This window comes from Conger conger, chromosome 6 (genome assembly GCF_963514075.1).
Source record: "Conger conger chromosome 6, fConCon1.1, whole genome shotgun sequence".
NCBI lineage: Eukaryota > Metazoa > Chordata > Actinopteri > Anguilliformes > Congridae > Conger > Conger conger.
The window spans coordinates 17,600,755-17,627,068 of record NC_083765.1 but is presented as its reverse complement, the minus strand read 5'-3'; the positions used below and the strand labels follow the sequence as shown (position 1 = coordinate 17,627,068).

At 47.2% G+C, this 26,314-nt stretch overlaps 1 protein-coding gene across 1 annotated transcript in view; it reads right to left on the bottom strand.

Annotated features, from left to right (window-relative positions):
- Positions 1-329: 329 nt before the first annotated feature.
- iqgap1 (IQ motif containing GTPase activating protein 1) overlaps positions 330-26,314 on the bottom strand; it is a 40,235-nt gene continuing 14,250 nt past the window's right edge. The window contains exons 3-37 of the mRNA XM_061244632.1: positions 23,492-23,648; positions 23,091-23,168; positions 22,747-22,823; positions 21,058-21,125; positions 19,927-20,040; positions 19,474-19,652; positions 19,220-19,307; positions 18,950-19,113; positions 18,758-18,842; positions 18,376-18,539; positions 17,480-17,640; positions 17,143-17,267; positions 16,613-16,776; positions 13,058-13,148; positions 12,730-12,897; positions 12,409-12,551; positions 12,083-12,253; positions 11,325-11,408; positions 10,966-11,037; positions 10,613-10,682; positions 9,998-10,362; positions 9,554-9,717; positions 8,642-8,866; positions 8,379-8,519; positions 7,991-8,075; positions 6,568-6,800; positions 5,783-5,915; positions 5,306-5,408; positions 5,063-5,198; positions 4,326-4,413; positions 4,018-4,227; positions 3,017-3,183; positions 2,796-2,918; positions 1,113-1,221; positions 330-822 (exon numbers count right to left, since the gene is read on the bottom strand). Coding sequence (XP_061100616.1) covers positions 709-822; positions 1,113-1,221; positions 2,796-2,918; positions 3,017-3,183; positions 4,018-4,227; positions 4,326-4,413; positions 5,063-5,198; positions 5,306-5,408; positions 5,783-5,915; positions 6,568-6,800; positions 7,991-8,075; positions 8,379-8,519; positions 8,642-8,866; positions 9,554-9,717; positions 9,998-10,362; positions 10,613-10,682; positions 10,966-11,037; positions 11,325-11,408; positions 12,083-12,253; positions 12,409-12,551; positions 12,730-12,897; positions 13,058-13,148; positions 16,613-16,776; positions 17,143-17,267; positions 17,480-17,640; positions 18,376-18,539; positions 18,758-18,842; positions 18,950-19,113; positions 19,220-19,307; positions 19,474-19,652; positions 19,927-20,040; positions 21,058-21,125; positions 22,747-22,823; positions 23,091-23,168; positions 23,492-23,648 — 4,819 coding nt within the window. The 3' untranslated portion in view covers positions 330-708. The remainder of the gene's footprint in view (positions 823-1,112; positions 1,222-2,795; positions 2,919-3,016; positions 3,184-4,017; positions 4,228-4,325; positions 4,414-5,062; positions 5,199-5,305; positions 5,409-5,782; positions 5,916-6,567; positions 6,801-7,990; positions 8,076-8,378; positions 8,520-8,641; positions 8,867-9,553; positions 9,718-9,997; positions 10,363-10,612; positions 10,683-10,965; positions 11,038-11,324; positions 11,409-12,082; positions 12,254-12,408; positions 12,552-12,729; positions 12,898-13,057; positions 13,149-16,612; positions 16,777-17,142; positions 17,268-17,479; positions 17,641-18,375; positions 18,540-18,757; positions 18,843-18,949; positions 19,114-19,219; positions 19,308-19,473; positions 19,653-19,926; positions 20,041-21,057; positions 21,126-22,746; positions 22,824-23,090; positions 23,169-23,491; positions 23,649-26,314) is intronic.

The window sequence follows — 26,314 nt, the reverse complement described above, 5'->3', positions numbered from 1 at the left end:
TAAAAAGGCTGGAGCAAAATTGCGTTGTTTTGGTCTGAGCCCCCTCACCCTCCTCCACACTGTAACTGTAGAATAGGGACAGAACTCAGGAACAAGGGCAGCGCAGGACTGCTTGCATAGAGAAAAGACACAGAGCTCTTGCCAAAAGACACTGCAGGGGCTGGCTCCTTTAAGAACAGAAGTAAGAGTTCTGAAAAGGCACATACTACACTACAGGGAGACCCCGTTGTGTTACAATATATTAAATGTATCATGTTGTGTGACTGGAGCACAGCAGGGCTAAGTCTTCATGGCCTGATGATGTGGGTTCATGGACACACTTGTTGAACTTCTCCCTACCCAACGAGGCCTCCAGACAATGTGCTTTCATAGCTCCCGGAGGTGAAAGGTCAAAGGGCAGAGGAATAACACAGTATGGGCTTTAAAGGAACATACATCCCGCAACTGAGTTGCAGCTAAAATCCTGATTTGTGACCTGGGAATTCCGAAACACAAATGCACTTGTGAGAGGACACTCGGGTCTTGTGAGAGTTGCTCCATTGCATATGTTTTGGCAAATAAGGCACGAAAGAACACTACACAGATGCTACACAAGCATAGTAAGTGTATGACAATAAAGAGATGTGTGTTATGGTAGCAGGGGAGGGCAGTGCTGGGGCATGTATGGGTGTACATAGGGGTTCTTCTAGAAGCTCTGTCTCTGTTTGTCTATTTGCCGTAGAACTTCTTGTTGAGCAGGAAGATGAGCAGGTTGACGTTGACGGTGGCTCTGTCGAAGAGCTTCATCACCGCCACACCCTCGTACTGTAGCTGCAGGAGGTCCTGGAGAGGAAAAAGAACAACAGATCGCATCGAGCCAAGTGCACCCACAGCATGAATACACCCACAGCGTGAATACACCTCACAGTATACATACATCCACTGTATAAATGCACTCATAGTATACATATGATTGCAGTTGAAATGATGAAAACTGCATAAAGCAAAAGGTCAAGGTGTCAATTAATTTAAAACAATCTGTCACATTCATTACTCATAGTGCATGAAAGGAGTGTCTGGAAGAGCCATGCACTGGACAGTTTAGACACACATCAAGATGTGGGATGCTGTACCTGATACTCCAACATTAGCGTCTCCAAATGTACTCCCATGAACTTGGCCTTCACATCGAACACACCCACCACCTCTGATGGGGCGATCTCAAAGATGACGTTCTTAAACCTGCACGGAAATAGAAGAGATTCAGATTTAATTGGCATGTAACTGGTAGAGAGAGTTGGTTTGTGTGAATTGTGTTTGTGAGGTGGTGTAGATACTGTCTGTCCATCTTGGAATAAAATCAAAGTAGTGTCACAGCCTTTGGGAACAGGGGTAGTCGGTTTTAATGGGTATAGTTGTCTGTGAGCTGCGTAAGTTTATGCAGACTGTGTGTAGCTGCGCATGGTGTGAAGCGATGTTGATGGTGTGCAGTATGTGTATACAGGTGTGACACAATGTAGTGCAGTATGAAATGAAGACAGTGATGTTTTCAGAGTTTGCATCGCTGTGGTTCTGAGATTAAAGGAGTAAAATGTAATGTAATGTAATGTAAAATGGTGGTTGAATGTGACACTTGCCAGTTGTCTTTAGGTAACAACAAAACAAATGAGCATACATTTCTTATTCAGTCATTTTAATGTATTTTAAAAAATCCATCCATCCATCCATCCATCCATTATCTTAAACCGCTTATCCTGAACAGGGTCGCAGGGGGGCTGGAGCCTATCCCAGCATACATTGGGTGAAAGGCAGGAATACACCCTGGACAGGTCGCCAGTCCATCGCAGGGCACACACACCATTCACTCACACACTCATACCTACGGGCAATTTATACTCTCCAATCAGCCTAACCTGCATGTCTTTGGACTGTGGGAGGAAACCGGAGTACCCAGAGGAAACCCACGCAGACACGAGGAGAACATGCAAACTCCACACAGAGAGGCCCCGGCTGACCAGGATTCAAACCCAGGACCTCCTTGCTGTGAGGCGGCAGTGCTACCCACTGCAGCATCCATGCTTCCTATTTTAAAACATCTAAGCCTAAATTTCCCGCTATAAACGTTCACCCAAACTGTCTAGGTGTGGTAATGAGAACTGTCAGTTAGCTATGACTTCCATGATACATGCTCATCTTAGGAAACTGAATTTTCACAAGCTAGCTAACTTAGTTTATGAACTATCGATAGCTAAGGTAAGGACGCTGACTTATCCAATAATAATTTTTGCTAGCTAGCTAGCCAAAGATAACGTTGTTATGAAATCAAACTAGCTAACTAATGTCATCGATAATGTCACCTTATTAAAAGCAAACTAGCTAGCTAAGGCTAAATTAATATAAATATAAATAGTCTGATAGTCCTTAAAATGCACTCTAATTTAAGTGAACCTTGCCTGGAGGCCAGCAGCGCAAACTATGGGTCACGAGTTATAGGGGAGTGATAAGGAGAGTGGTTATCCTTGTGTGACGCACTATGAGGAGAATTCTCAACTGGTTACAATACATTTAAAATGCTTATTCTCCAAAACTAAAGAATGGACATATTTAATACTTTCATTGTTTTTCTCCAATGCCCTCTTGTGCAAATTGCATATAAAAACCTAGAAAGTGTGACTAACCACCATGTTACTCCTTTAAGCAGATAGTAGTATAGGTTTGTACAGGTGTAGTATCGATGTGGCAAGAATACGGTGTTTGTGGTATCAGTGCAATGGCATCAATCCATTCAGTGGCATGGGTGTGGGAGAGGTTCTCACTGGTTTGTCTGCAGGTCCTCGATCTCGATCAGCACTCCCTTCTCATGAAGCCGAGCGGCGGTGTACTTCTGGGACACCTGCTTGCTCTTCTTGGCCTTTGCATCTCCAGGCTTCTTGGACACCCTGGAGAAGAGACGGAGCTCAGTGAAAATGACCCTGCTGATCCCAGTCTCAAACTGCCTGCGGAGGCAGGCTGTCAGTAAGCCAGGACATGCACTCACTTGCCCTTGCTGGCAAGGTTGTCCATGCAGGTTTTGATATACTGGTTGTAGTAGTCAATCTGCACGTTGTAGAAACTTGTCTTTGAGTTGAGGCCGCTATTAGTTTGCTGCAGTTTCACAAGCTCCGCCTTCCTCCGCTGCCTATACCGCCGCTGGTTCCTGATGTCCTACACACACACACACACACACACACACACACACACACACACACACACACACACACACACACGCGCGCAGTGGGAGAGGGAGAGGGAGAGGCAGATAATTATAGTCTTCAGTGACAGAAAGAATAAGATTGCAGTTTACCAAAGAATAAATAGCTGGTTAAGAACTGAAATAATGTACAAAGGATACATGGTAAAAGCCACTGGACACAATAATCGCACTACAGTTACTGTGTACTGTTTGGCAGTACTGGCTCTGTCAAGTGGAGTTAATAATTCAGAGAAAGTAAAAGCTAAAGAGTTTAGGAGAGGAATTGGGTTATTTGGAGAGAGCAGCGAGAGTTTGGAGACACTAGTCTCCGCTTCTGTGAAGCTGGATAGTTTGGCTGCCTGTTTCTACAAGTCCCAAGGTTCTGCAAAAGCAGTAGTAGGCAGGAGTGGGCAAATTGCACTCCAAGCAAACCTCCAGAAACCTCTCCCCTGTGTCAGAACAAAGGCTCATTCACAGAGCGGGGGGCTGCAGATCAGAATGCCCACGTTCACCTGAGCAGCATCCTGCCTGTCCAACTGCCCTCCGGCATTTTTCAAATAGCTTCCCACTGAGAGACATCAACAGCAACACCAAGCTTTCTTCACTGTCTACTGAACTACAGCTAAGCTTACAAATGTGGATTCTCAAGGTATCCATAACTGTCCATCCATTAAAAGAAATTACATCTATAAACACTGAGGGCATGCACAGCTACGAAGCCATTTTTAAGGGATGGAGAATGAAAATCATGAAAAATGTAAACTCCACAGAAAGAAAGGCCCAGAGATCACGCTGTGCGCTGGTACCTTGGCGATGTCGTTGATGAGGTCCTGGTAGCGCTTCTCGGGGTGGACCTTGCCCAGCTCGGCCAGGCGCTGCAGGCTGCTCTTGATCTTGTCCTTCTTCCCCTGGAGGGTCAGGCTGTCGTCCACCGCCGGCTTGGCCTGCTTCATCTTCTCCGGAGTCTTGGCGTCGCGGATGGCTCGCCTCTGCATGGCGCGCTGGTACTCCGCTTCCTGCGGGGGGGGGAGGGGAGGCGGACACGGGCACGTGAGAGGCGGGGACGCGCGCCTCCTCCGCCCTCCGGAGCCGGGCCGCTCGGTTCGGTGCTCACCTGTTCCGGCGAGGCCGCCGCTTCCAGGATCTCGGTGAGCGTGTCTCCCGGCTGGAACCGGATGACGTCGACGATGAGCCGCTTGGTGCTGCGACAGGAGAGAGGTGGGTGGAGCTTTTGTCACGTCACGCAGCTATTCATTCCCACGCATTCCCGCCTACACACACTTCCATTCAGCGTACCGCGCGTTGCCATGGCAAACGGAGCCACGTATTCATATTTTCTGTGTGCGCTGAGCCACTCCTCCCCTCTGTGACATTCTGCCTGAACGTTTCCTTGATAATGTAGTCGCTGTTACTGCTAACAGACACGTTTTATCAATGTATGCCTCTCGCATAGCCGAGCATTTACTGAAAGTGAATAATGATGTGATGATATAAACAGCTAGAAACGGTCACACTGAATAGACCGTGTGAAAAAGGTTAAATTGGCCACGCATAATTATGCTATGTGTTCTGTAAGCTTGCATTCAAGCAATATCTGGTGGGTGAGATTAACACCCACTGTAAGATAGAGGTTTCAAGCTTTGAGGATAACATTACATTACATTATTGGCATTGGGAATCGAACTGCCGACCTTGCGGGTCCCAGTCATGTACCTTAACCACTACACCACTACACCACTAAACCACTATACAAAATCCCAAAAGATAAATATTGCTCCTCTGAGAACTGTCAATGTCCCTGTTTCGGAAACATGGAATAGTTCCATTTTGGAAACGTGGAACAAATCTTACTTCAACAGGAGAGTCTTGGCATCCACCTCTAAATTGGCTTCACCAGGAACATCAAACTTGTTGGTGAGGGTGAGGGACACCTCTGTTTTGCCCATCATCTCCTTGTTGGGGTCCCCAGCTGGCAGTGGGTCTTCACCTGTTTGAGGAAGGCCACAGCTTCAGGGGTGTGAAAGAAGCTGACACTCTGACCAGGCAGTTATGCGTTTCACTGCCTATCCCAGCATGCATCACTGCAGTGCTCACCAATGAGAGACTCGAGGACAGGCACCTCTCCCAGGTCCTCTAGCAGCTCATGGATGGGGTCGTTGTGCTCAGGGGCGATGGCATCCTGGTGGTCCAGCAGGAGCTGTAGGAGGGTGGTAGGAACACAGTGTTAAAATTACACAAGTGCACAGACAGCAAAACATACAACACTGAACACAAATGCCTGGAAGTTATAATTATCAAATGAAAAAACACTACACTGCATGTGAATCTCAGGTGCTGAATGTGCACGTGTTTCAGAGACTGTCCGCCCAAGCTTCAGTTGCAAAGTGTGTGTATTTTAAAGACTGCCCATGCATGTTTTAAATACTGAGCGTATATGCATTTTTAAGATACTGATCATGCATGTTTTAGATGCTGAACATTTGTGTATTGTAGATACTGATCGCTTGATTGTGTCAGTTACCATGATTTGACTTCAGATGGTGAGTGCGTGTGCATTTTTAAGATACTAACCGTGTGAGTGTTGATGATCTCCCCGATGGAGATATAGATGATAGGTTTGGAGACCGTCACCAGGTCAGAATACTGGTCCACATTAAACTTCTCCTCCAGGGAGGGGACGTCACAGGCTGCCAACAGGAAGCGCCTGGGGAGGAGGACAAGAGACAAGAGACATGTAGAGATACTATATATACAGAGAAACAGAAAGAGACATCTAGAGATACTATATATACAGACAAACAGGAAGAGACATCTAGAGATACTATATATACAGACAGAAAGGAAGAGACATCGAGAGATACTATATATACAGAGAAACAGGAAGAGACATCTAGAGATACTACATATACACAGATATAAACAGGAAGAGACATTTAGAGATTCTCTATATACAGAGAGAAACAGGGAGAGACATGTAGAGACACTGTATATACAGAGACAGACAAGAAGAGACATCTAGAGATACTATATATACAGAGAAACAGGAAGAAACATCTAGAGATACTATATATACAGAGAAACAGGAAGAGACATCGAGAGATACTATATATACACAGATAGAAACAGGAAGAGACATGTAGAGATACTGTATATACAGAGAGAAACAGGGAGAGACATGTAGAGACACCGTATATACAGAGAGAAACAGGGAGAGACATGTAGAGATACTGAATATACAGAGAGGAAGAGACATGTAGAGGGATAAAGAGTGAAACAGGAAGTTATAGTAGAGGTACGACAGCTGTGTGTCTGTCTATATTTCTATGTATTTGCATACATAGTGTAAACATTCCTACCTGAACTTCTGGTAGGAGCTGCTGAGGTACTCATTAATGGGGTTCAGGTGGGCATTGTCCCCCAGGAACATCTTGTTGGAGGCTGCGTGCTGCAGCATTTTGGCGATGGAGCCCAGATTTCGCCGCTGGTCTGTCGTCAGCTGACCCCCTGCCGACATATCGATGATGTCGAAGGCATCGGGTGCCACAATGGCCGGGTTCATGTAGCGGTAATAGAGCAGGTTCCCCACAATCTGTAAACATACAGACAGTTATGGCCATCCACTCACCCCAATACAGCTTACCAGAAACAAGACAATGAAGTGAGTTCTGGTCTGAGAGTCTGAGAAACGAAGAATGTACTTGTACACCAGATCCAAGTCAAATTCGTAATTGTTCCCTATACTTTACTGAAACCTATTGAAACCTATGAAATACTCTCTAAAAGTACAAACTCCACTTCTGATGCTCTTGGTTGGCTCAATTGTACCAAGCAAGATCAATCAGAAAAGTATTTTAATGCAAACCTGACATTATTTGACCCAGGTCTGATTCACATGCACCATCATATGTGGAGATGATGATGCACTCAAAGTGAGGAAGTTCCTGTCTGGGGGGCGGCGGTGCGGAGTGTGTGTGGATAGAGGTACAGAGGAAAGGCAGGAGAGAGAGGTGCAGCTCACCTTTCCTGAGCTGGGAGCCTGGAGCGAACGTCCCCACAGGAGGGGGGCAAAGGCGGGAGCAGAGAGGACAGCTGGAGCCCAGGAGAGAGAGGCAGGAGGAGAGACAGAGGGGAAACCCCTTTAGTACAGAGAGGTGAGACAGCCAAGGCCACCAGGGAAGCAGAGTGCAGGCAGGAGGGCAGGGGGCGCGCTCACACCTGCCCCCTGCTGGCTACAGGGAGCACAGCCAAGCAAGGGAGAGAGGCTGCAAGTGCAAGGAAGATAGTCTGAGTGATGCAGTTCAGGGCAGTCAGGAAAATCACACCACATGTGCAGGATCTTGGCACACGAGAGCTAGCACTAGCGGTGTTAAACATTCAAATTCTGCAGCGACGGCCAAAGTTCAACCCTCCAGTGGAGACTTTGGCCTGAAGATATTGATCAGATTGTTGCCGCGGCAGTGTAATTGCTATGACCAGAGTACCAGGCATAGCTAGCACAACATTACATTACATTACATTATTGGCATTTGGCAGACGCTCTTATCCAGAGCGACGTACAGTTGATTAGACTAAGCAGGAGACAATCTTCCCCTGGAGCAATGCAGGGTTAAGGGCCTTGCTCAAGGGCCCAACGGCTGTGCGGATCTTATTGTGGCTACACCGGGACAACGTCTGCTCGGGCACTGCTGAAGTGGCCATCTGCTGCTCCACCGAGGAGGATGAGGCCAATCAGAGGGAGCGCTCTAGGGTGCAGGGCGGGGGGCGGAGGCGGTCACAAACCTTTAGGAGCTCGTCCTCGGTGGCATCGGGGAACTTCTCATGCAGGGTGTCCTTTAGGACCTTGGCAATGAAGCGCATCCCATACCTGGAACACAGCCAAGACGCACAGAGTTCAATACACGACGGGATGATAGACTATAGCACACATTAAGCCGAAGATCTTAAAATGCATTAATAGATTTAAATAAATTTAAATTATGCTATATTATTATTCTGAATAATATGAAGAAGATTGAAACATTTCTTGCAAGTCACAGTTGGTGACAAGTGTGGATTGAATCCAGCTTATACAATTAAACTGATTGAATTGATCGAATGGGTTCAATGAGCACAATCTTGCCATTATGATGTGTTATTTTCTCAGGACAGCACCGATAGCACCACTCACGGGATTTTGTCCACAGACACGATGATGGCGGACATGAACTTGTCGGTGACGCCCCTCATGTGCTTGATGGACGCCTCCAACCGATCCCGGACCTCCTCATGACTCATAGCCTGCTCTGGAGTGACGTCGTAAGGCAGCTTACTGACCAAACAGACACACAGGTCCGGTAAGAGGAAGACCTTACCCTCAGTCACATTAACAATACTTTTAAATAAAGGGTTAAACCAACCATCAGTGGTCCCTCTAAACACGACCGTTCTTACCTGGCCTCACCAGTCTGGGACTCCATCTGGTTCACCCAGCTTTTATAGATGTCCACTGGGTCAGTCTTAATGCTCAGTGTCTTGTCGTCCATGATTTCCTTGACCACTGGGGCCAAGATCTGTCTCAGGGCGTTCTGGCCACGTGCCCCCCTGTTGAAGCTCACCACCATTTTGATGACAGTGGGGTTTCCAGTGACGATCTCCTGGATCTGATCCACTTTAGACCTGAACACAAAGACACCATTTCATTTCATGCTAAAGATAAGTTGCATCTCTACCTTCTGGACAACAAGTCAGTTTTACAAAAACACCCATATGCAATACATTACATTACAGTTATTTAGCTGATGGTTTTATCCAAAGCGACTTACAGTTCATTAAACTAAGCAGGGCACAATACCCCCTGGAGCAATGAGGGGTTAAAGGCCTTACTCAAGGGCCCAGCAGCTGTGCTGCTCTTAACATAGCTACATTGAGGCTTGAACAACAAACCTTCTGGGTGCTTAGGCACGATGCTACAGGCTGCCCATTTGCTGATTTGGTAGTGCTTGCTTACTCAATCTAAGATAATAGACACACTCATTGATTAACAAAAATATTGATTTGCTATAAAAAAAATTAAAAATAGTTAGGTAAACTTAAATAAATAAGTGCATCAGACCTACAATATTTAATTTCTCACACTTCAGTTCTTGAACTGTTATTAATGTTAAATGGATGAATAGGCTTAATCTACTTATTTTCTACTTAAGATACAAAGAGATGGTGTCCCATCATTCTCATATTCAATAGACTGTTTTTAAGATTTATCAATTATCAAGTAGAATGGCATCATGGCTGGTGTTATGCCAATTTAAATGAATGCGCACACATTGGCTGGTCTTAGCGTAATGGGTACTTCCTGTTTCTTACTTGATTTCCTCCTGCAGAGCGGTCTTGAAGAGCTTGAGCAGCAGGTACTCCTCACGCTGGTTGGAGGCATAGTTGTACAGAGTGAAAATTACAGAGTCCATGAACTTGGTGGACTTGTTCTGAGGCATCTGAAAGATCAGCTTGGCCAAGTAGGTTGGATTAGTCTGAAAAGAAGCATGACACACCTCATGTGAAATAAATATCGAAGCATGACAAATAAATCAGGAAGAAGCCTGCATTCATTAAAACTGCAATGCAATTTGACCTCAAGCATTTTGTTCCTTAGACAATACTTTTATTAAGAGAGCTCGTAATATTGTTTGAAAATCCGTAAACAAAAAAACCACACAGCTTTAATTCACAGCTGAATGTTCCAGACAAAGAGGACAGTAGTTACAGTACACCCAAGGGGTGTGTGGTGTGTGGAGCACTGGAGAGGGTTACCTGCAACAGGTAGAAGAGGTGCTGGTAGGCCTCCAGCTTGTCCCTCTTCTCCTTGCTCAGGGCCTTTAGCCCTCCTTTGTGCTTGTTCATCATCATCAGGTTGGAGAGCTGGCCCTTGTTCTTCTTGGTCAGCTTCTTGCTGTGGGAGACCACCTCCTGCAGCGTGATCTTGTTCTTGACCAGGAGCCCGATCTTGATGTCCATGAGGTTGAGGTCGTTCTCCAGCTGTTGGTTGGAGCGGATGTTGGTGATCACCTCCTCGCGGAGCTTCATCAGGTCCAGCTCCTCCTGGAAGTCCTGGTCGCTGTGATCCAGCAGGTGGACAAACTTCCGCACCACTGCCATCGGGGGGTCATCCGCGTTAACTGCAGAAAAGATGGAGGTGGATGAGAGGATAGGGGTGGTGCATCAGGGAATGAGGTCACAAGGTGCTGTGTTTAAAAGTAGATATGAGAAAGCAAATTAATTAATTTTTAAAATGGCTGAAGGGAAAAAACATTTCCATGAAAATAGAGAACATTATAAAATGCATTGCTTCCTTGTGAGCTAAGTACATCATTCTTTTATCATTCTTCCAAGAGAGGGGGGAAGGCAACAATTTAAGAGCAAACTCACTGAGAGTCTTGTAGTCGTCCCTGGCCTTGTTTGCTCGGATGAAGGCCTGGATTTTCACAATGTCATTTATCTGGAAAAAGCAAATGGCGCTTACCATATTAGTCTACTGCCAGTCAAAACAAGCACAAGCTGCCTGGGCATTTTTGTGAGGAATACTGATAAGAAAAGGCAGTTTCACTTTAGTCTTGTGATGTATTTTGACATTATTTTAGGGGGTACATGAGACCAATCGTAAGCATGCAAATTGAACACTAGCCATCTTGCTGTCAATTGATTGCCTTTTAAACAATTACCATTGGAAATCTGTGGTTTGGTACCATTTATCATATAAAGTATTGATTAGAAACACTTACATGGTCTTTGAAGTACTTGAGGCGGTCTTTGTACTTTTTGCGGGCCTGATGCATCCTCACCATTGCTTGAATCTTAAAAATAAAAAAAAATAAACGATACAATCCTGGGTCTAAATTCAAGTTGGCTACACGTACCATATTACATACATGTCTCACCAAAGATATATATAGTCCGAAATGAATTCTACTTATTTCGAATGGAATTTAAGCAATGTTATTGATCGGGAAAGGGTAATTTATTCTTCTGTGTACATGTACAAGTAGACTTCCTTGACAGGAAGTCAGCCCATGAAACTGTCTGACACACCCTGAATGAAAGCATCTGTGGAGACACAGCTACTGGGGGAAGCAACCATTACCTTGACGGCGTCCTCACTGTGATCATTCAGGTACTGCTTCCTGTTGTTGAAGTCCTTTCTCTGCTTGTAGCCTCTCCAGTGGGCCTGCAGGCCAGAGAGGACAGAGAACCAGTCAAACACTGTGTGGCAAGTGCAGCCATTTTGCAGTTGTAACTGGTCTTATCTGGCACGGCATTTGAAGCAACAGTATTATAGTGTTTCATTCAAAATAGCACTGTAGTTTACATAGGGAAACAAAGGCTCATTTGCTATCGACCTTGGTCCTACTTGTAACGACGCGATGTCGCAGTGCCACTACAGGCTGCTATGGAGTTACACCCTGATTTACATTTACATTTAGGCAAAGTAGCATACGCTCTTCATCCAGAGTGGCTTATGCATGTGCACACTTATGGGTTTAGGCAACTGTGCTGGTGATAATCATTAGGTCACAATCAACAGTAGTAGTTAGCACATAATCTGCCAACATAAAGAAGCAACTATCATTTTAGATTCTGCATAGGTAGGGCTAATTAAAAAATATGTATATCTGTACTGTACACCTTGCTAGCCAGCAGAGGATGGGCTCCCCTCTCTATTGGCGGGTTCCTCCCAAGATTTCTACCCATTGGGGAGTTTTTTTTTTTTTTTACCGCATGTGCTTGCCATTTGGGGGGCTTGGTTTTCACCCTTCTGTGACTCTGTAAAGCATCTTTGTGAGTCTTCTGTAAAAAGCACAAATCTACAGCCCTGTCCTGTGTGAGGGCGGGTGGGATTACCTGAATAGAGGTAACGGCAGGCTCCTGCTCCTTCAGGAAGTTCATGCGCTTCTTTTGGTTTTTCCTCACCAGGTAACCCCGGCAACGAGCCTGCAGCTTTGTAATCAAGCTCTCATTGGCCAGCCACAGCTGCTCCCTGTTATAGGCATTGGTAACTCCAGACACCACAGACTGGAGAGAGAGATAGAGAGACAGGAAGGAAGGAAGAGAGAGAGAGAGAGAGAGAAAAATGGTTTGTCAGACCAACAAAGCAAATTTAACCATGGGAAAAAACTGAATTGACAAAATTGGGAGTTTAAAATGTAAAGTGAGCAGATATGGCTCACCTGGATGTCCTCCTTGTTGAGCTGGGTGCTGTTGGAGACAAAGTTCTCGGGCTCGTCCCAGGTGCCCTGTCCCGTGTTCACGTTGAAGTAGTAGTTGTGTCCTCCCTTCACCCAGTGCTTCACCCACTCACTGCCGTTATCCCCTGAGGAGGAGAGGCACAAACTGAGCACACAGCCTGGGGCCCCTACAGCACACAGCCTGGGCCTACAGCACACAGCCTGGGGCCCCTACAGCACACAGCCTGGGCCTACAGCACACAGCCTGGGGCCCCTACAGCACACAACTGGCTCTAGGCTCTCTTCAGACAGCCGCCGTCTCACCCTCCTCCTTCTTGGTGGCCTTGATCTTGGCCAGGTCGTCCTGGTAGGTGGGGGCGCACTCAGGGGTGACCCCGTACAGCCCGGCGCTGGGGTTGCGCATTGCTGCCAGGGTCTGAGCTGAATCGCCAGTGTCCACCGCCTCGTTGATGGCCAGGATAGCCTGAGAGACTGAGGGGGAAAGGACACAAACTCAGACTCCTCCTCTCAGCTGTCAGGGTCACAAAATGACAGACTGCTGGGTTTCTGCCTCTGCTCAACAATAACAAGCTGTCAGGATGACGCCTCGGTCAGAGAGTCTCCTGGTGGAAGAGAGAGAGATGGCTCTTACACTGCAGGGCATCCTGGGTGTCCTTGTTGGACATCAGCACAGTGTCCTGGATCTCATCCAGCCACAGCACAGCAGAGGGGTCCTGGGTCTCCTGCAGAGAGAGGAACACCAGGTCAGACCATCCAGAGGTACTGTAGTGTGCATTATTTCACTAAGTAATCCCAAGAAGATAGAATACACAGACCCACCATGTTCCTTATCATTAACACTGAAAGCAGTCCCCCATTGTTAAAGCTGAAACATTAGATGGATGTCAAGTGGACTGACCAAGGACTGTGGTATTTGGATGTTCTGTCCTTTTCTTTGAACATTCACAAACTGTAACATCACAGCGTAAACACCGGTATTATCAGGAGTAGAGTGGTCGAGACGACCGTATGAGGTGACCTGGGCCTTTGGAATCTAAGCAGGGATGCTCTGATGAAGGTTCTGATTGTAATCGCGATGGAAAGCAATTGTAAATGGCAACCAATAATAACAAAAATAGATTCCAGGCTTCAGTACTCACGATTATCCACAGAAAATATAAATTATAAGATGTTACATAAGATACTTTTTAGCTAGAACAGGAAGCAACAGAGTACAGCATCTCAGCAGGGAGCCACAGTTTCTGATTCACCCATCAGATTCAGAGGAGACATAGAAGTAATGCATTCCAACACCTGTGTACAGTATGTGCCTTTCACTTAATGACGTAACTGCAAACAGCCACCAGGGGGAGCCCTCCTCCCCTTAATGCCTCCCAAGAACTTTCTCCGGTTACAGAGTACAGCAACGTCTCCGCACTCATATTTCCAGTGTCGCAAATATTTCACTACAAGGGCTTGGTAGCTGCGAGCTGGATTTGTGCCATGGGATCTAGTGGAAAAACTTCAGGGTATGCAGAGCTACTAAAAGCACACAATGCCTAGTGACATAATTCAATTAAATTAGGACTAACATTTCAGCATCTTTCTCTCTTTTAGAAAAGTGAAAAGTCGAAGCACACGCACCTATGAACAAAGAATACGCACAGCAACGCTCTACAAGAACCTCCAACTGCGCTGCTTGCAGTGACGCATATCTGCCGCAAGGTGGTGCTCCACCTCAGCCTGCACCTCCGGCTGCCAGTGAGGCTTGGCTTCCGGAGTCGGCCGAGCTGAGAGTCAACTGGCCAAAACACAGGCCCCAAGTTTCGCCTCTGCCCCCCTTTCCCAGACATGCACTTCCAGAGACGGGACAGTACAGGCTGTACCCAGCAGGCTGTGTGCAGTGCAGTGCAGTGTAGTGTAGCTCCAGCTGCATCATCTGATAAACACACTGTAGCTGTAGCACATAGTAGCTTATCTCCTTGTTTACTGTAAGCAGGCTATCTGCTTCTAAATACAGCCTTGCACCTGCCAGAGGGTCATTTTCAAGGAGGGGTGTGAGAGGAGGGCTTGGATGTCTCTGCTCAGGTGTGCATGCTAACAGCTCAGTGCGCTATGCAAATGTGTTGCCCTAAATTGAGGAAGTGAGAGAATGGGTGTGGACTTCCCCCATCCCCTCCTCCATTTTGGTTTTATTTGTATGTGAAGATTGAGGGAACTCCTCCCTCTCCCTCCTCCCAACATGGAGAACGTGATCCTCCAGATCCTCCCAGCAGGAGCAAACCACACACACTGCCCTGAGGAAGTTTGCATTACAGAGCTTCCTCTACAAATCAATGCAGAAATAGTTTTAGGTATTTCACACACAGCTGTGCATGCTTCGCCCGTGAAGAGAGGGAGCCTAGCAGAGGCCTCGTAGGAAGCATCCAGGCCAGAATCCAAGCCCAATCCCTTCTGAGGGCAGACACAAGCCTCTCCATAAATGCTTGCTCACACAAGCGCAGGAACCATCCTCATGTGGAATCTGACCGTTGTGAAATACAAGACAAATTACCGCTTATTCATACTGCGCAACACTGCGCTTCACACACACTAATAATGTGCGCACTGGGACAGCCAATTCCTCCCCCTCTAAACTCTCTCTTCCGCTTTCTCTCTGGCTCTCTCAGTACTGTGCAGATGTGGCAGGTTTCCTCTCGAAACTACTTCCTGTGTCAGAGCAGCCAGCCCACTGCAGAGACTAAAGTAGAGCACAGTGACAGCATCAGGACAGCGCCCCCTATGGGTCTACAGACCCACACCAGTCCACCATCACAAGGTCACAGAGCGAGGGGTCCCTGCACAAACAAACACCAGCTATTCATACTACTAGGCAGCTAACACTCTCTTACCTTATAAGGAAGTGCTTTAGTCGCCTGGCTTGATTGGTCCTACCCCTGTGGACTCGATTGCCAGGGAAATGGTTTCCTTCCTTTTTTTGGGGGGGGTGATTCGGAAATACATTTTGGCAACCAGCGAGCACCAAATTCCCTACATCACTGTTGCTTGAGATAGCGCAGATAATTGTGAACAGTAAATATTGGTTTTGGACTGACATTGAGGGTAGGGGCGGGGCTGAAATATTTTAGCAAATGTCCAGACATGAACAGTGGATGACAGCCATGAGGCGCCCTGTCCGCACACCGGACTAAAAAAAGAGAAAGCAAACACAAAAATCCACATCCCAGCTCGGCAGTGAGATTCAGTTTTGTAACTGTTCTCATAAAACCCCCGTTTGAACAGTCTTGGTCAAAATGTGAAGGAGGGTTGGTGGAAAGAGTAGCTCACAGCACCGTAATGGAAACACTTCAACCTGGAACATAATGTCTGCGTCTGAATACGAGGGGTGTGCTCGGCTCCCCATCGCTCTAGCATCTCCAGAGCACGTCCAACAGCCCCCGCAGCTGTGGTGAACCATGACCCCAGCTGCCCTTTAACCCCTGCTGTTTCTCCCACAGAGCACCACTTTCACACAGGCAGGCAAGAGGCCAGAGAAGACGCACGTATGGCTCCCCCGAGCGTCTTCATGAAATAAACAGAAGAGATTGAAAAATGGGTCAGACTAGGTACCCAGAGGATGTTGCACGGTCATATTTTTAGCACTGACAGGCACCATTTTACACCTCTGTGGTCAGAGGTCTCTGAAATTCAGACAAATGTATCATGTGGGAGGGAGGGGTGAGAGAGAGCAGACTGGTGTTTAGAGTGCAAGAGTATGACGTCACTGAGTGGTCGTCATGCGGATGCGTCAGCACTGAATCACATGCCGGCCTGTGTTCTCTGATCCCTGCAGGCTGATTCAGGCCCAGCCTGCTGGATAAGGCCTGGTCTAACCCACTTCTCCTACTACCCACCAGCTGACTCGCTTCTGACACCGGAAACCACCGCATTGCTACTGAGGAGAAGTCACTCCACTAACAGTATCCATGTTAGACACACTGTCAGGGTATCCAGTGTCGCTTTTACAAGTCCCCTAGGCACATCTTTTAACCAAGTTCGGAGGCGTACAATACAAAATCTGTCTATGGGAAACAATAGTGCAGCTACTGAATTCCTGGAAGCTTGACGGTAAATGGCGAATACCAACTACCAAATAAGGCAGGACTTGGGGGTCGGTCAGTTAGTTCCTGATTGGTCCATAACAGTGGAAACGGAGCGTGATTCGTACGTGTGCTTTCTCGCGCCGCGCCTCCAGCAGCTTGTCGTAGTAGTGCTGTGCCACGGTGGGGTCCACGTCCGTCAGCTTGGCGGCCGGGTGCTGCAGGGCCTCCAGGGTCTTCTGCACATCGCCCTGGTCCAGGGCCTCGTTGATCTGCCCAATGGCCTCGATCCCTACCAAAGACCAGGGCGTGAGAACTCGCCAACACTTTTAAAGGGCAATCACACCTGTGTATATCTGCTACCACCCTATTCATCGCTATATTCTCATCATTTTCTGATAACACACAGAAGAAATCAGGGAGGGAGAAGATCAGGGGAGGGGATCGTAGATAGACTGTGTGAATTTAGAAACTAATCCGCATTAGAAATATGATTTCTATTCTATTGTGCAATGGCGCAAGTGGACATATGGATCATTCTGACCTTTTCCAGTCATAAGTTCAGACTCTGACTCGTGTTGTGTCAGCTGGGTGTTTGACTCAGAGTCAGACGCTGGACTGTCTCAGTTAGAGGCTGGGTGGCAGGGGGCAGACTCACTCTCGTGTTCCTCCTGCACGGCGTTGTTGACCTGGTCCACGCACGCCTGGATGTCGTTCCAGGTCAGATACTCGCTGCCCTGCTCTCGAGCAGCGGCCTTCAGACGCATCAGCTCGTCCATATACCTGCGGACAGCGCCCAGTTAGAGGAAACTCTGCCTGATGGGCAACTCACCATGTCCCCAGTACTGTATTAGGCCTCAGCCAGCACAACACCACCTTTACTGTACAGTAACACGTTATTTGTCAGTAGGCGGACCCCACTTCTTCTTCATTTATCTTCCCGTTTTCACTCAGCCCCGTCCCAGCGTGGCATCAGGCCCTGGCCTCTTCCTCACCTCTGGCCGTACTCATCCTCCACATTGCTCAGGCCTGTGACGGGGCTGGCTAGCTGTCTCCACACCGCCGCCCGGTCCCCCACGTCCAGCGCGCCGTTGATCAGCACCACCGACGACAGCATCTCCACGGCAACCAGCAGCTCTGGGTGTGTCAGAGAGCCCTGCACGGCCCACACAAACGCAGCACGAGATTAGTCTCAGGATGATGCAACAGACTGTAATGACCTAGGAGATGCAAACAACTCCAGCACATAGCTATGTATTAGAGCCATGTTGAGCTAATTAGATCCCTTTTTCCATTTCATTCATTCACTTCGCAGATTCCTGTTCAAGGCAATTTTCAAAGTACACATTTTTTGTACAAGATTTCCATTAAGGTTTGTGCATATAATGCAGTAGGATTACAAATTTGGGGGTGGGGCCACATCTGCATTTTAATATATTATCTATTCATACAATTAATGCAAAAGTGCATACAGCAGAAGAACAAAAGTGACTTCTCTGGGATTTGAACTTTTGACCTTCTGGCTTCCTTAATTTACTTACGGGGACAGATGCACATTCCACAGATCCATAACCAAATCTCCTGCCGATGAAACTAACCATTAACAGGCAAGTCTGCCTTAATGTGTTAGTGCGTGACTGACTGACCTCTGTGACTATGTGACTGAGCTCTGAGACTGACTGACTGACTGCACAGCGCTCTGTGTGACTGACTGAGTTATGTGACTGACTGACTGACTGACTGACTGACTGAGCTGAGCTCTGTGACTATGTGATTGAGCTGTGATACTGACTGAGTTCTGTGACTGAGCTCTCTGACTGACTGAGCTGAGCTCTGTGACTATGTGATTGAGCTCTGATACTGACCGAGCTGAGCTCTGTGACTGACTGACCTCTGTGCTCTGCTGCTGCAGGCTGTACAGCTCCTGCTGGTACAGATCGGCAGCGCTGGGGTAGACCTGGGGCAGCTGTGCGTCTGGGTTCATCAGCTCCTCCACAGTCTTCTCCGCCACCCCGGCCCTGACGGCGGCGTTTATCCGCTCCACGGCCTGCAGCACTGGGCCACGGAGAGAGGGGGGACAGGGGAACATCACCACAGCTCCAGTATTCACTACCACCTCTCACCAAACCTCCAACAGCTGGACCTACTATAGAATGCAAAGCAGGCTGTACTACAGAGGAAATGTCATTCAGAATTACAGATCTTTGGTCAGCAGAAAGTATTTGGCATTGGGGACAGTGAATAAAAACATGAATTAAAGCAAAGAGGTTTACTTTTCTGGTAGGTAGCCGCATCCTCATTGGAAAGATTCACTCCATTTTGCAGTTCGTCCTTTGTCAGGGCCTCACCAGGGGCGTTCTGGGTAAAGACACACAGCAATATAACCAACATCTTCTGGATCATGTCTACAGAAACTAACCCTGCAAATTTCATCACAAACATGCCCGCGAGAGACAAAGGCCAACCTGTTCCTTGTTCTCCCGGTCGGCCATCAACTGTTTGAGGTACCAGCCCTTGTTCTGGGCCTGCAGCGATCGAAGGCCCAAAGCCTGGGCCCGGAGTGCGTCGTACAGCCTGTCCTCGTCACCGCTGAGCAGGGCTTGCTCCGCTGAATTCAGGCTGTTGGATACTAACATAGAGGGAGAAAGTTCAGTGGAATTGTTCAGTGGACCTTTACCAGGTTGGCACAAAACACATTCGTTTTTTCACGGAGGTCTAATTAGAGTGGCACTCACAGTTGACCTTGTTGATGTTGCCCTGGATCTCCGCCTGGGTCAGCAGTTCTTCGTAAACATCCCGCTCAGCTTCTGAATTCTCCCCAATCTAAAGCCGAAGCAAACATGATTGTGGTATTAGCCATTAACATCATTCTGCGTCCGCAGTGATGGTGCACATACAGCATAAAACAGAGACTCAACAGACAATGCAGTGCCTGGCTTGAAAACAGCCCAGGCATCGCTGGTGAGAGAGAAGCAGAGCCGCGTCGTACCCGTTTCCTGGAGTTGGCCACCTTCTCGCCCTTGGCCTGGTACAGGGTGTCCTGGTAGAACTGGGCCGAGGCGTTGTCCAGGTTCACCAGCATGGCGTTGGGGTTGTGCATGGCTGCCAAGGTGCCCTCCGGGACTCCATGGTCGATGGCATCGTTGATGGCGATCACTGCAGCATGCACTGCAGGGCGACAGCGAGTGAGGAGACACATGACACGTGCATCAACGCTCGGCTGAAACCGACAGCTTTGTAGTAATGGCCTACAGAAGCATGTCGGTAAGTGTCTTCTGTAGGACATAAGTGCCGGTCTGTATGTGTCCTGTGTATTAGCAGCTCTTTGATTTAATTACAGAGCAGATACGACACGGTTTAAAAGACTTCTCCACAGTGGACTCCTCACTGAATCAGACGTTGGATGAAAGCCATTGACCCCCCTCCACAGAGCAGCACTCACAGGCAGCCTCATCCACGGACAGCTCATTGGCCAGGATCCCGCCGATCTTGCTGAAGGCGGGCATCTGAATGCCATACTTCTCCAGCTCACTCTTCATGTTATTGATCTCCTCCTCTGTCAGAAAGAGGTAGATGAGAAGGGAGAAAGGCAACGTGAATTGGGGAACAGAGTAGAGAAAAACATAATGGGCAGGAAGGAAAAATTGGAGCGATAGACAAGAGGATACAACCAACACAGCACTTAATTTATTTAAGTTGCTTAGTAGTCTCATGTTTATATAGGAAGAAACTGCTTCACATATGATCCTTTTGTGAAATTGGTAACCACAGTGACTCATGTTATGTACTTTGCTCTAGGCGAGAACAACAGTAGCCCATCCATGAACCAGACCGGAAAGGCAGCTGGTTACAAGGCAAGACACAACACACGACTGCCAAGTCTCAGTGCCATTTTAACTACCATGTACATCCACTCTATTTTTCTTGAATATTTGGTCCTTCTAGTTTGATACTTTAGTCTAGTCTATGCATTGCTCTGATCCATGGCATTGAAGTTTGTTTTTTCTTTATGTTTTGTGCTTGGATAGGATGAACCCAGGAATAATACTGTATATAATGGGCTGTCTATATCAGGGCTATCCGACCCTGTTCCTGGAGATCTACCATCCTGTTGGTTTTCATTTCAATCCTAATTTGGCACACCTGATTCGACTAATTACCAGCTCAAAGAAGATCTCTAGCTGTTGAATGAGGTGTGCTTTGTTATGGTTGCAGTGAAAACCTACAGGATGATAGATCTCCAGGAACATGGTTGTTCAGCCCTGCCCTATATAAGGTATGTGCATACATGGCTGAGGTATCGGACACATATTACACAGTAGCCTGCATCTTTAGTCTCTGAGAAGTCGCACAGCTGGGAGCAGGAGACGGGCTGTTCCCTGCTTCTCTGCGATAAACACTTCCCCAGCCCTGAGCTTGGCAGCCGGAGCGGGCAACACAAACGGCAGGAAACGCTCGCACAATCGCTAATGAGTTTCACATTGGCGGTAACAGTGCGGCTGCCAGATCCCAGGAGCTTAACCCTTCCTGCTTTCCCGTCTCTGGCTCAGCGCGAGCGGTCCCTCGCACCCACCTGTGAAATCCACCTTGCCGTACAGGTCCTGGATCTGAGGGGCCAGCCCGAGCTTGAACAGGTACAGGCTGTGTGGAGAGAGAGAGAGAGAGAGAACGGGAGGGGGTTAAACAGGAAATAACAGCCATTTCCAGTTCTTTTGACAGGTGTGGCTTTGGCTCTGCAGCGCTAATGCCTCCACGGCTCGGGCTCCTGCTGTGTTTTACTGGAGCTCCACGGTGCTCCCGACGCCACTGCACTAATAAACATGTTTGTCCCGCTCCAGCCTTGAATTACTGCATATGTGTTCCACCTGGGAGGGGCACGGGGGCCATTAAAGCCAACAAAGACTCAGCCAAAGGGGCCTGGAGCACACAGGCTTCCCCCCTGGCCCCATTGCCCAAATCTCCCTCCCCTCCAATTCAGTTCTGTTACCCTTTGAGCTCAAACGCCAGATTTATGGCTATTCTGCATTTACTGGGAACACACAGTTCAAGCACTCACATCACTACACAAAGGGGTTTAATCCTTCTGATATAGTAGTAAACTACATACCTGACCAAACGCATACAAAATCTATTTGAAAATATTGCAGCTAATGATCTCTCTGTGATATCTTAGTGCAATCCCTGATGGCTTTTGGCAGTAGTTGAACACCACACATCACCTGGTTAATGCAGTATGGTGCTGTTTCATGAGTGGACACCATTGGCTGATAATGAGGCATCTACATTACCTGACAGCACCATGCATCTAATGCAGACACAGCACTGAAGAATGTGGGGAGATTTAGATACATGTGTATTACAAAAAGTGTGGATGAGAGTGGAAACTCTAAATACAGGTATAGTACCCCAGAGCATTGGTAATTTGGATAAAGGTACAGAACCTGCAAGTGTGTTTGAGTCAGTATTATAGTACAGTATTATAGACTGAGGTTAGACACACAGAGACAACCTGAACTCACTTTCTCACCTGCGGCTCTTGGAGAGGTTTAATCAAACACTGGACTGTTTGTTGAATTAATGAATGAATGAGTTCGGTACATTTGACTATGTGAGAATGTGCGTAATCAAACTTGGGTGCGCACCAACCAACCGCTCTCGGACCGCTTCCAATTCCCACCTCAAGTGCAGGAAGTGATCCAAACACGCTATGTAGGATGGGCTGCCAGCAGGCAGTCTTTGGCATTACACAAGCTGGCTGGCAGCAGGTGGCAAAATGACAGACCTGAGTGCTGCAGAAGCCCGAGGTCTTCTGGGCCGAATATAACATGAAACGGATGCCTGATCAAATTCATGAAAAGGCCAATATTTTTGTAATTATGATAAACTGGGGGAGAAGAGATTCGTGCACACAATAGAACACTGCCGTGTAAAAGTAAAGAAACTTTGACGGCAAACTTTGCCCTGCATAACAGTGGCGTCTGTTCGGCAACATGTGAATCAACACATTGCTGACAAACCTGAACCTTATAAGCTGTTCATGCTGACCAGCTTCAGTCCTTTGGAAGGAGCACCCAAGCTGAATTATCCTCTTTCCCCACTATCATCATCAGCTCCATGCCTTTTTCCAAATTCGGTTGATTTCTGAAATGCGTATGTGCACCAGCAAAAGGCCACCGGCAATTTTCTGGCCGATAAATTAATTAATTTTGAGAGCACGTCTTTTCTGGTCCACTTAAACATGTGCAGTGCGCAAGTGAAGCACCTGAGAGCATGGATGCAGTAGATACAGCGTGGCATGTTCTTCCTGTCGTAGATGTCTGTAGTCTCCGGGTAGAAGATCTGAGGGAAAAGAGGGAGACAGCGTGACTAGGGGTCAGCGCTTTGATGAGGCCTAGCTGTGCTTTCTGTACTGTTATACGCCCAGGGTGTTGATGAACAAGCCTCAGCATGTCTCAGGTGTCTCCGCATGCATCCAATTACAACACATACAAATCAGCGAAGGTATAATGACATCATCAGGGGTGTGGCAGTGCTCTCACGCTGAACCGCATTACCCAAATTACTCAAATGCACACCTGCGCCGAGTCCTCTGTGTGTTAAACTCACCTTGGGTAGCCCCTTCTCGGTCATAGCGTTCAGCCACTGAATGACATTGTCCGTGTGTCTGAAATGGAGCCCAGTGGCCTATAGAATGAGAGACAGAAAATGCATTATTAAATTACATTGTTGTTATTTAGCTGACACTTTCATCCAAAGTGAATTACAGTTGATTTAGACTAAGCAGGGGAAAATACCCCCAGAGCAATGTGGTGTTAAGGGCCTTGCCCAACAGCTCTGCGGATCTTATCGTGGCTACACTGGGGCTTGAAACACCAACTTTCCAGGCTGAACCCCAAACTTTCCAGGTCCCAGTCATGTACCTTAGCCACTGGGCTACAGGCTGCCCATCACCAGGATCATGGCTTCACCATTCCTACCCCAGCCCACCCACACACACACACACACACCTTGTAGCGTGTTTGCTCACGGTCGTAGATCTTCTTGAGGGAGACGACGCGCGGGGCGAAGAAGTTGCCCAGCTTGGCCAGGTAGACTCCGTTCCGAAGCCCCTCCTCCAGCTCCGTGGTGGGAGGCAGCTCCTCGTTGAGACAAGCCTCCATCCACCTGGAGCAGCGAGGGAACGGAAGAGGAGCATCAACAGAGGGCGTCATTTTTGTTTAACAATTCACATGCTATAAGAGGGGTGATGCATACATCAAACCTAAACAGGAACAATCTGCATCAGAGTACTGCATCAAATGAACATGCTTAAAACAGGACAATTTGGCGAAAATAAACAGATAGGCAAGTCCGCAGGAATTGACGTTATAAAGGCAGGATATGCGTGTGGTGAAATCTAAAACAGCTACATAATCGTGACTGATATGTGCTTTTATGACCATTATGAAGAAATAACCCTATCAGTGTCTACTATGCAGGCATATTGGACCATGCAAATATCCTGCATTGCTAAACCCAGGTACTGTGGAATTGTGCAAACAGGCAATAGCAGTTGAGCGGTGGGGACAGTGACAACTGTTCAGCAGCACAACTGAATGCTAATGTGAGCAGCACTTAAGCTGCACACCTGGTCACCTACCGCTACTGTATTCTTAAGGGGAGAAGGGAGCATTTGGCGTGGAAACAACCAAAAGGCAACCAAATATGATGAAAAAGTTCAGTTATTAAAATAAATGTGGAGGCATGCATGGGTGCATGGAGCTGCAGGTAAGCACATAACCAAGGCAGAGTAAGTAAGAAATGCCTTCGTTTTGCTGGAAATGCATCATTCTCCTACATGCAAGACATTTCCTCTAGGTCACATGACAAGGTAGCGCAATGGGATTGCTACAGATTCCTCAGTCACAAACGGAAGGACCGCAAAAAACAACGCTCTACACAACACACACCGAGTCCTCTAGAACTGGGGAGCACGATCGTACTGGAACGAAAAAAGAAAAGAAAAACACAGTAGAGAAAACACGTGTTTGGCAGCCCTGTCACAGGAAGGCCCAGACACTACAATCAATCCCTCTGCTCATCAAGTTCCTCACATTCCCAGGATTCTTTGCAGCGCAGTGAACTCAGGCATGCCCGTCATGCATCACCTGTGCCTGTGTGTGTATACACTGTGAACACTATATTAGGCATTTATTAGACTTAGCTCTTAGACTTATTAAGTCTTCTGCTGCTGTAGCCTATCCACTTAGAGGTTTCAGAGATGCACTTCTGCATACCACTGTGGTAATGTACCAACAATCATTCCACAGTCAAAGTCACTTAGATCACCCTATTCTGACTTGTGGTCTGAAAAACAACTGAACCTCTTGGCCATGCCTGCATGCTATTTAGTTGCTGCCACATGATTGGCTGATTAAATATTTGCATTAACAAGCTGGTGTACAGGTCTACCTAATAAAGTTGTCATTGAGTGTATATGTGTGTAGATATTCAGATTATCTTTGATATTGATACTGATGCTTCTTAAAAGCACCATTACCAGATAGTGATATTAATATAGGCCTTATAACCAAACCTTTACACAGTCCATCCCTTTGACATTTCAGTTCTTATCACTGTATTTCCCCCTCAACGTATTTCCCATGATCCAGTTTTCAATTGGACAGTACCAAACACAAACAGCAAACAAATCCCACAAGTGGGACAGAATTTTGATGGTGACCGCATGCAGAAGGTCCTTTCCATTAGGATGTCTAAAATACATTTTCACCATGGTCTGGTTCCGTCATAACTGCAGTGGTACTTTTCTTGCAGTGGGACACAGTATTTCTGTGTACCAAACTGAGTAAAAGTAAAAATTTCACTTGCTCTGCTCGCAGTTTCTTGATAGGTGCGCCAGCAAAACCAACAGCATCAGAAATATATTACAGGCCACCTCAGTGGTTTCCACGCATATCTTTTAGTCTTCTCTCATGCTCTGAAAAGATTAGCCGAACTGATGGCTATCAAGTTTAATTTGTTTAAACCTCAAAGTGGTTTTCAAAACATGACAGAGCGGAAACTCTACTGACATTTTATTTAATAAGCACATGCAACCGTGTATGCAGTATGTGTGCATGGTGTGTACTGTATGCACACAGCTATATGAGTATGTGCGTGTGTGTGTGTGCAAGTGTACAAGAGTATGTGTGGTCTGCAAGTGAATGTTTGACTGATCGCACAAGCATGTGTGTTTGTGTGTAAGTGAATGTGAAAGTGTTATAATGTGTGTGTGTGAGAGAGAGAGAGAGAGAGAGAGAGAGAGAGAGAGAGAGGAGAGAGAGAGAGAGAGAGAGAGAGAGAGAGAGAGAGAGAGAGAGAGAGAGAGAGAGAGAGAGAGAGAGAGGAGAGAGAGAGAGAGAGAGAGAGAGAGAGAGAGAGAGCCTGCATGTGTTTGTGTCTGCACGTTTGTGGTGTGTGTGTGTGTGTGTGTGTGTGGTGTGTGGTGTGTGGTGTGTGTGTGTGTGTGTGTGTTTGTGTGTGTGTGTGTGTGTGTGTGTGTGTGTGAGGGCCAGGGAGTAGTGAAGTGACAGTACAGACAGGCTCCTGTCAGTGAAATGTGCTCTGCTCTCTAGGTTACACAGTGAGGCTCTGAAGTTTACACTAAAGTACAGACACCAGGCAGCACTACATTAACCCTCCCTCAGACCGGCACACTAAATCAGAGCATTCTTCCGCATTAAAACATTCATCTGATCACATGTGTTCAGCCCCTTCAGGCAATAACATCAGTCCTGATTGAAGACGCATGGCACCTTGCACACCAGCCCAACAACAAGGTAACATGTGCT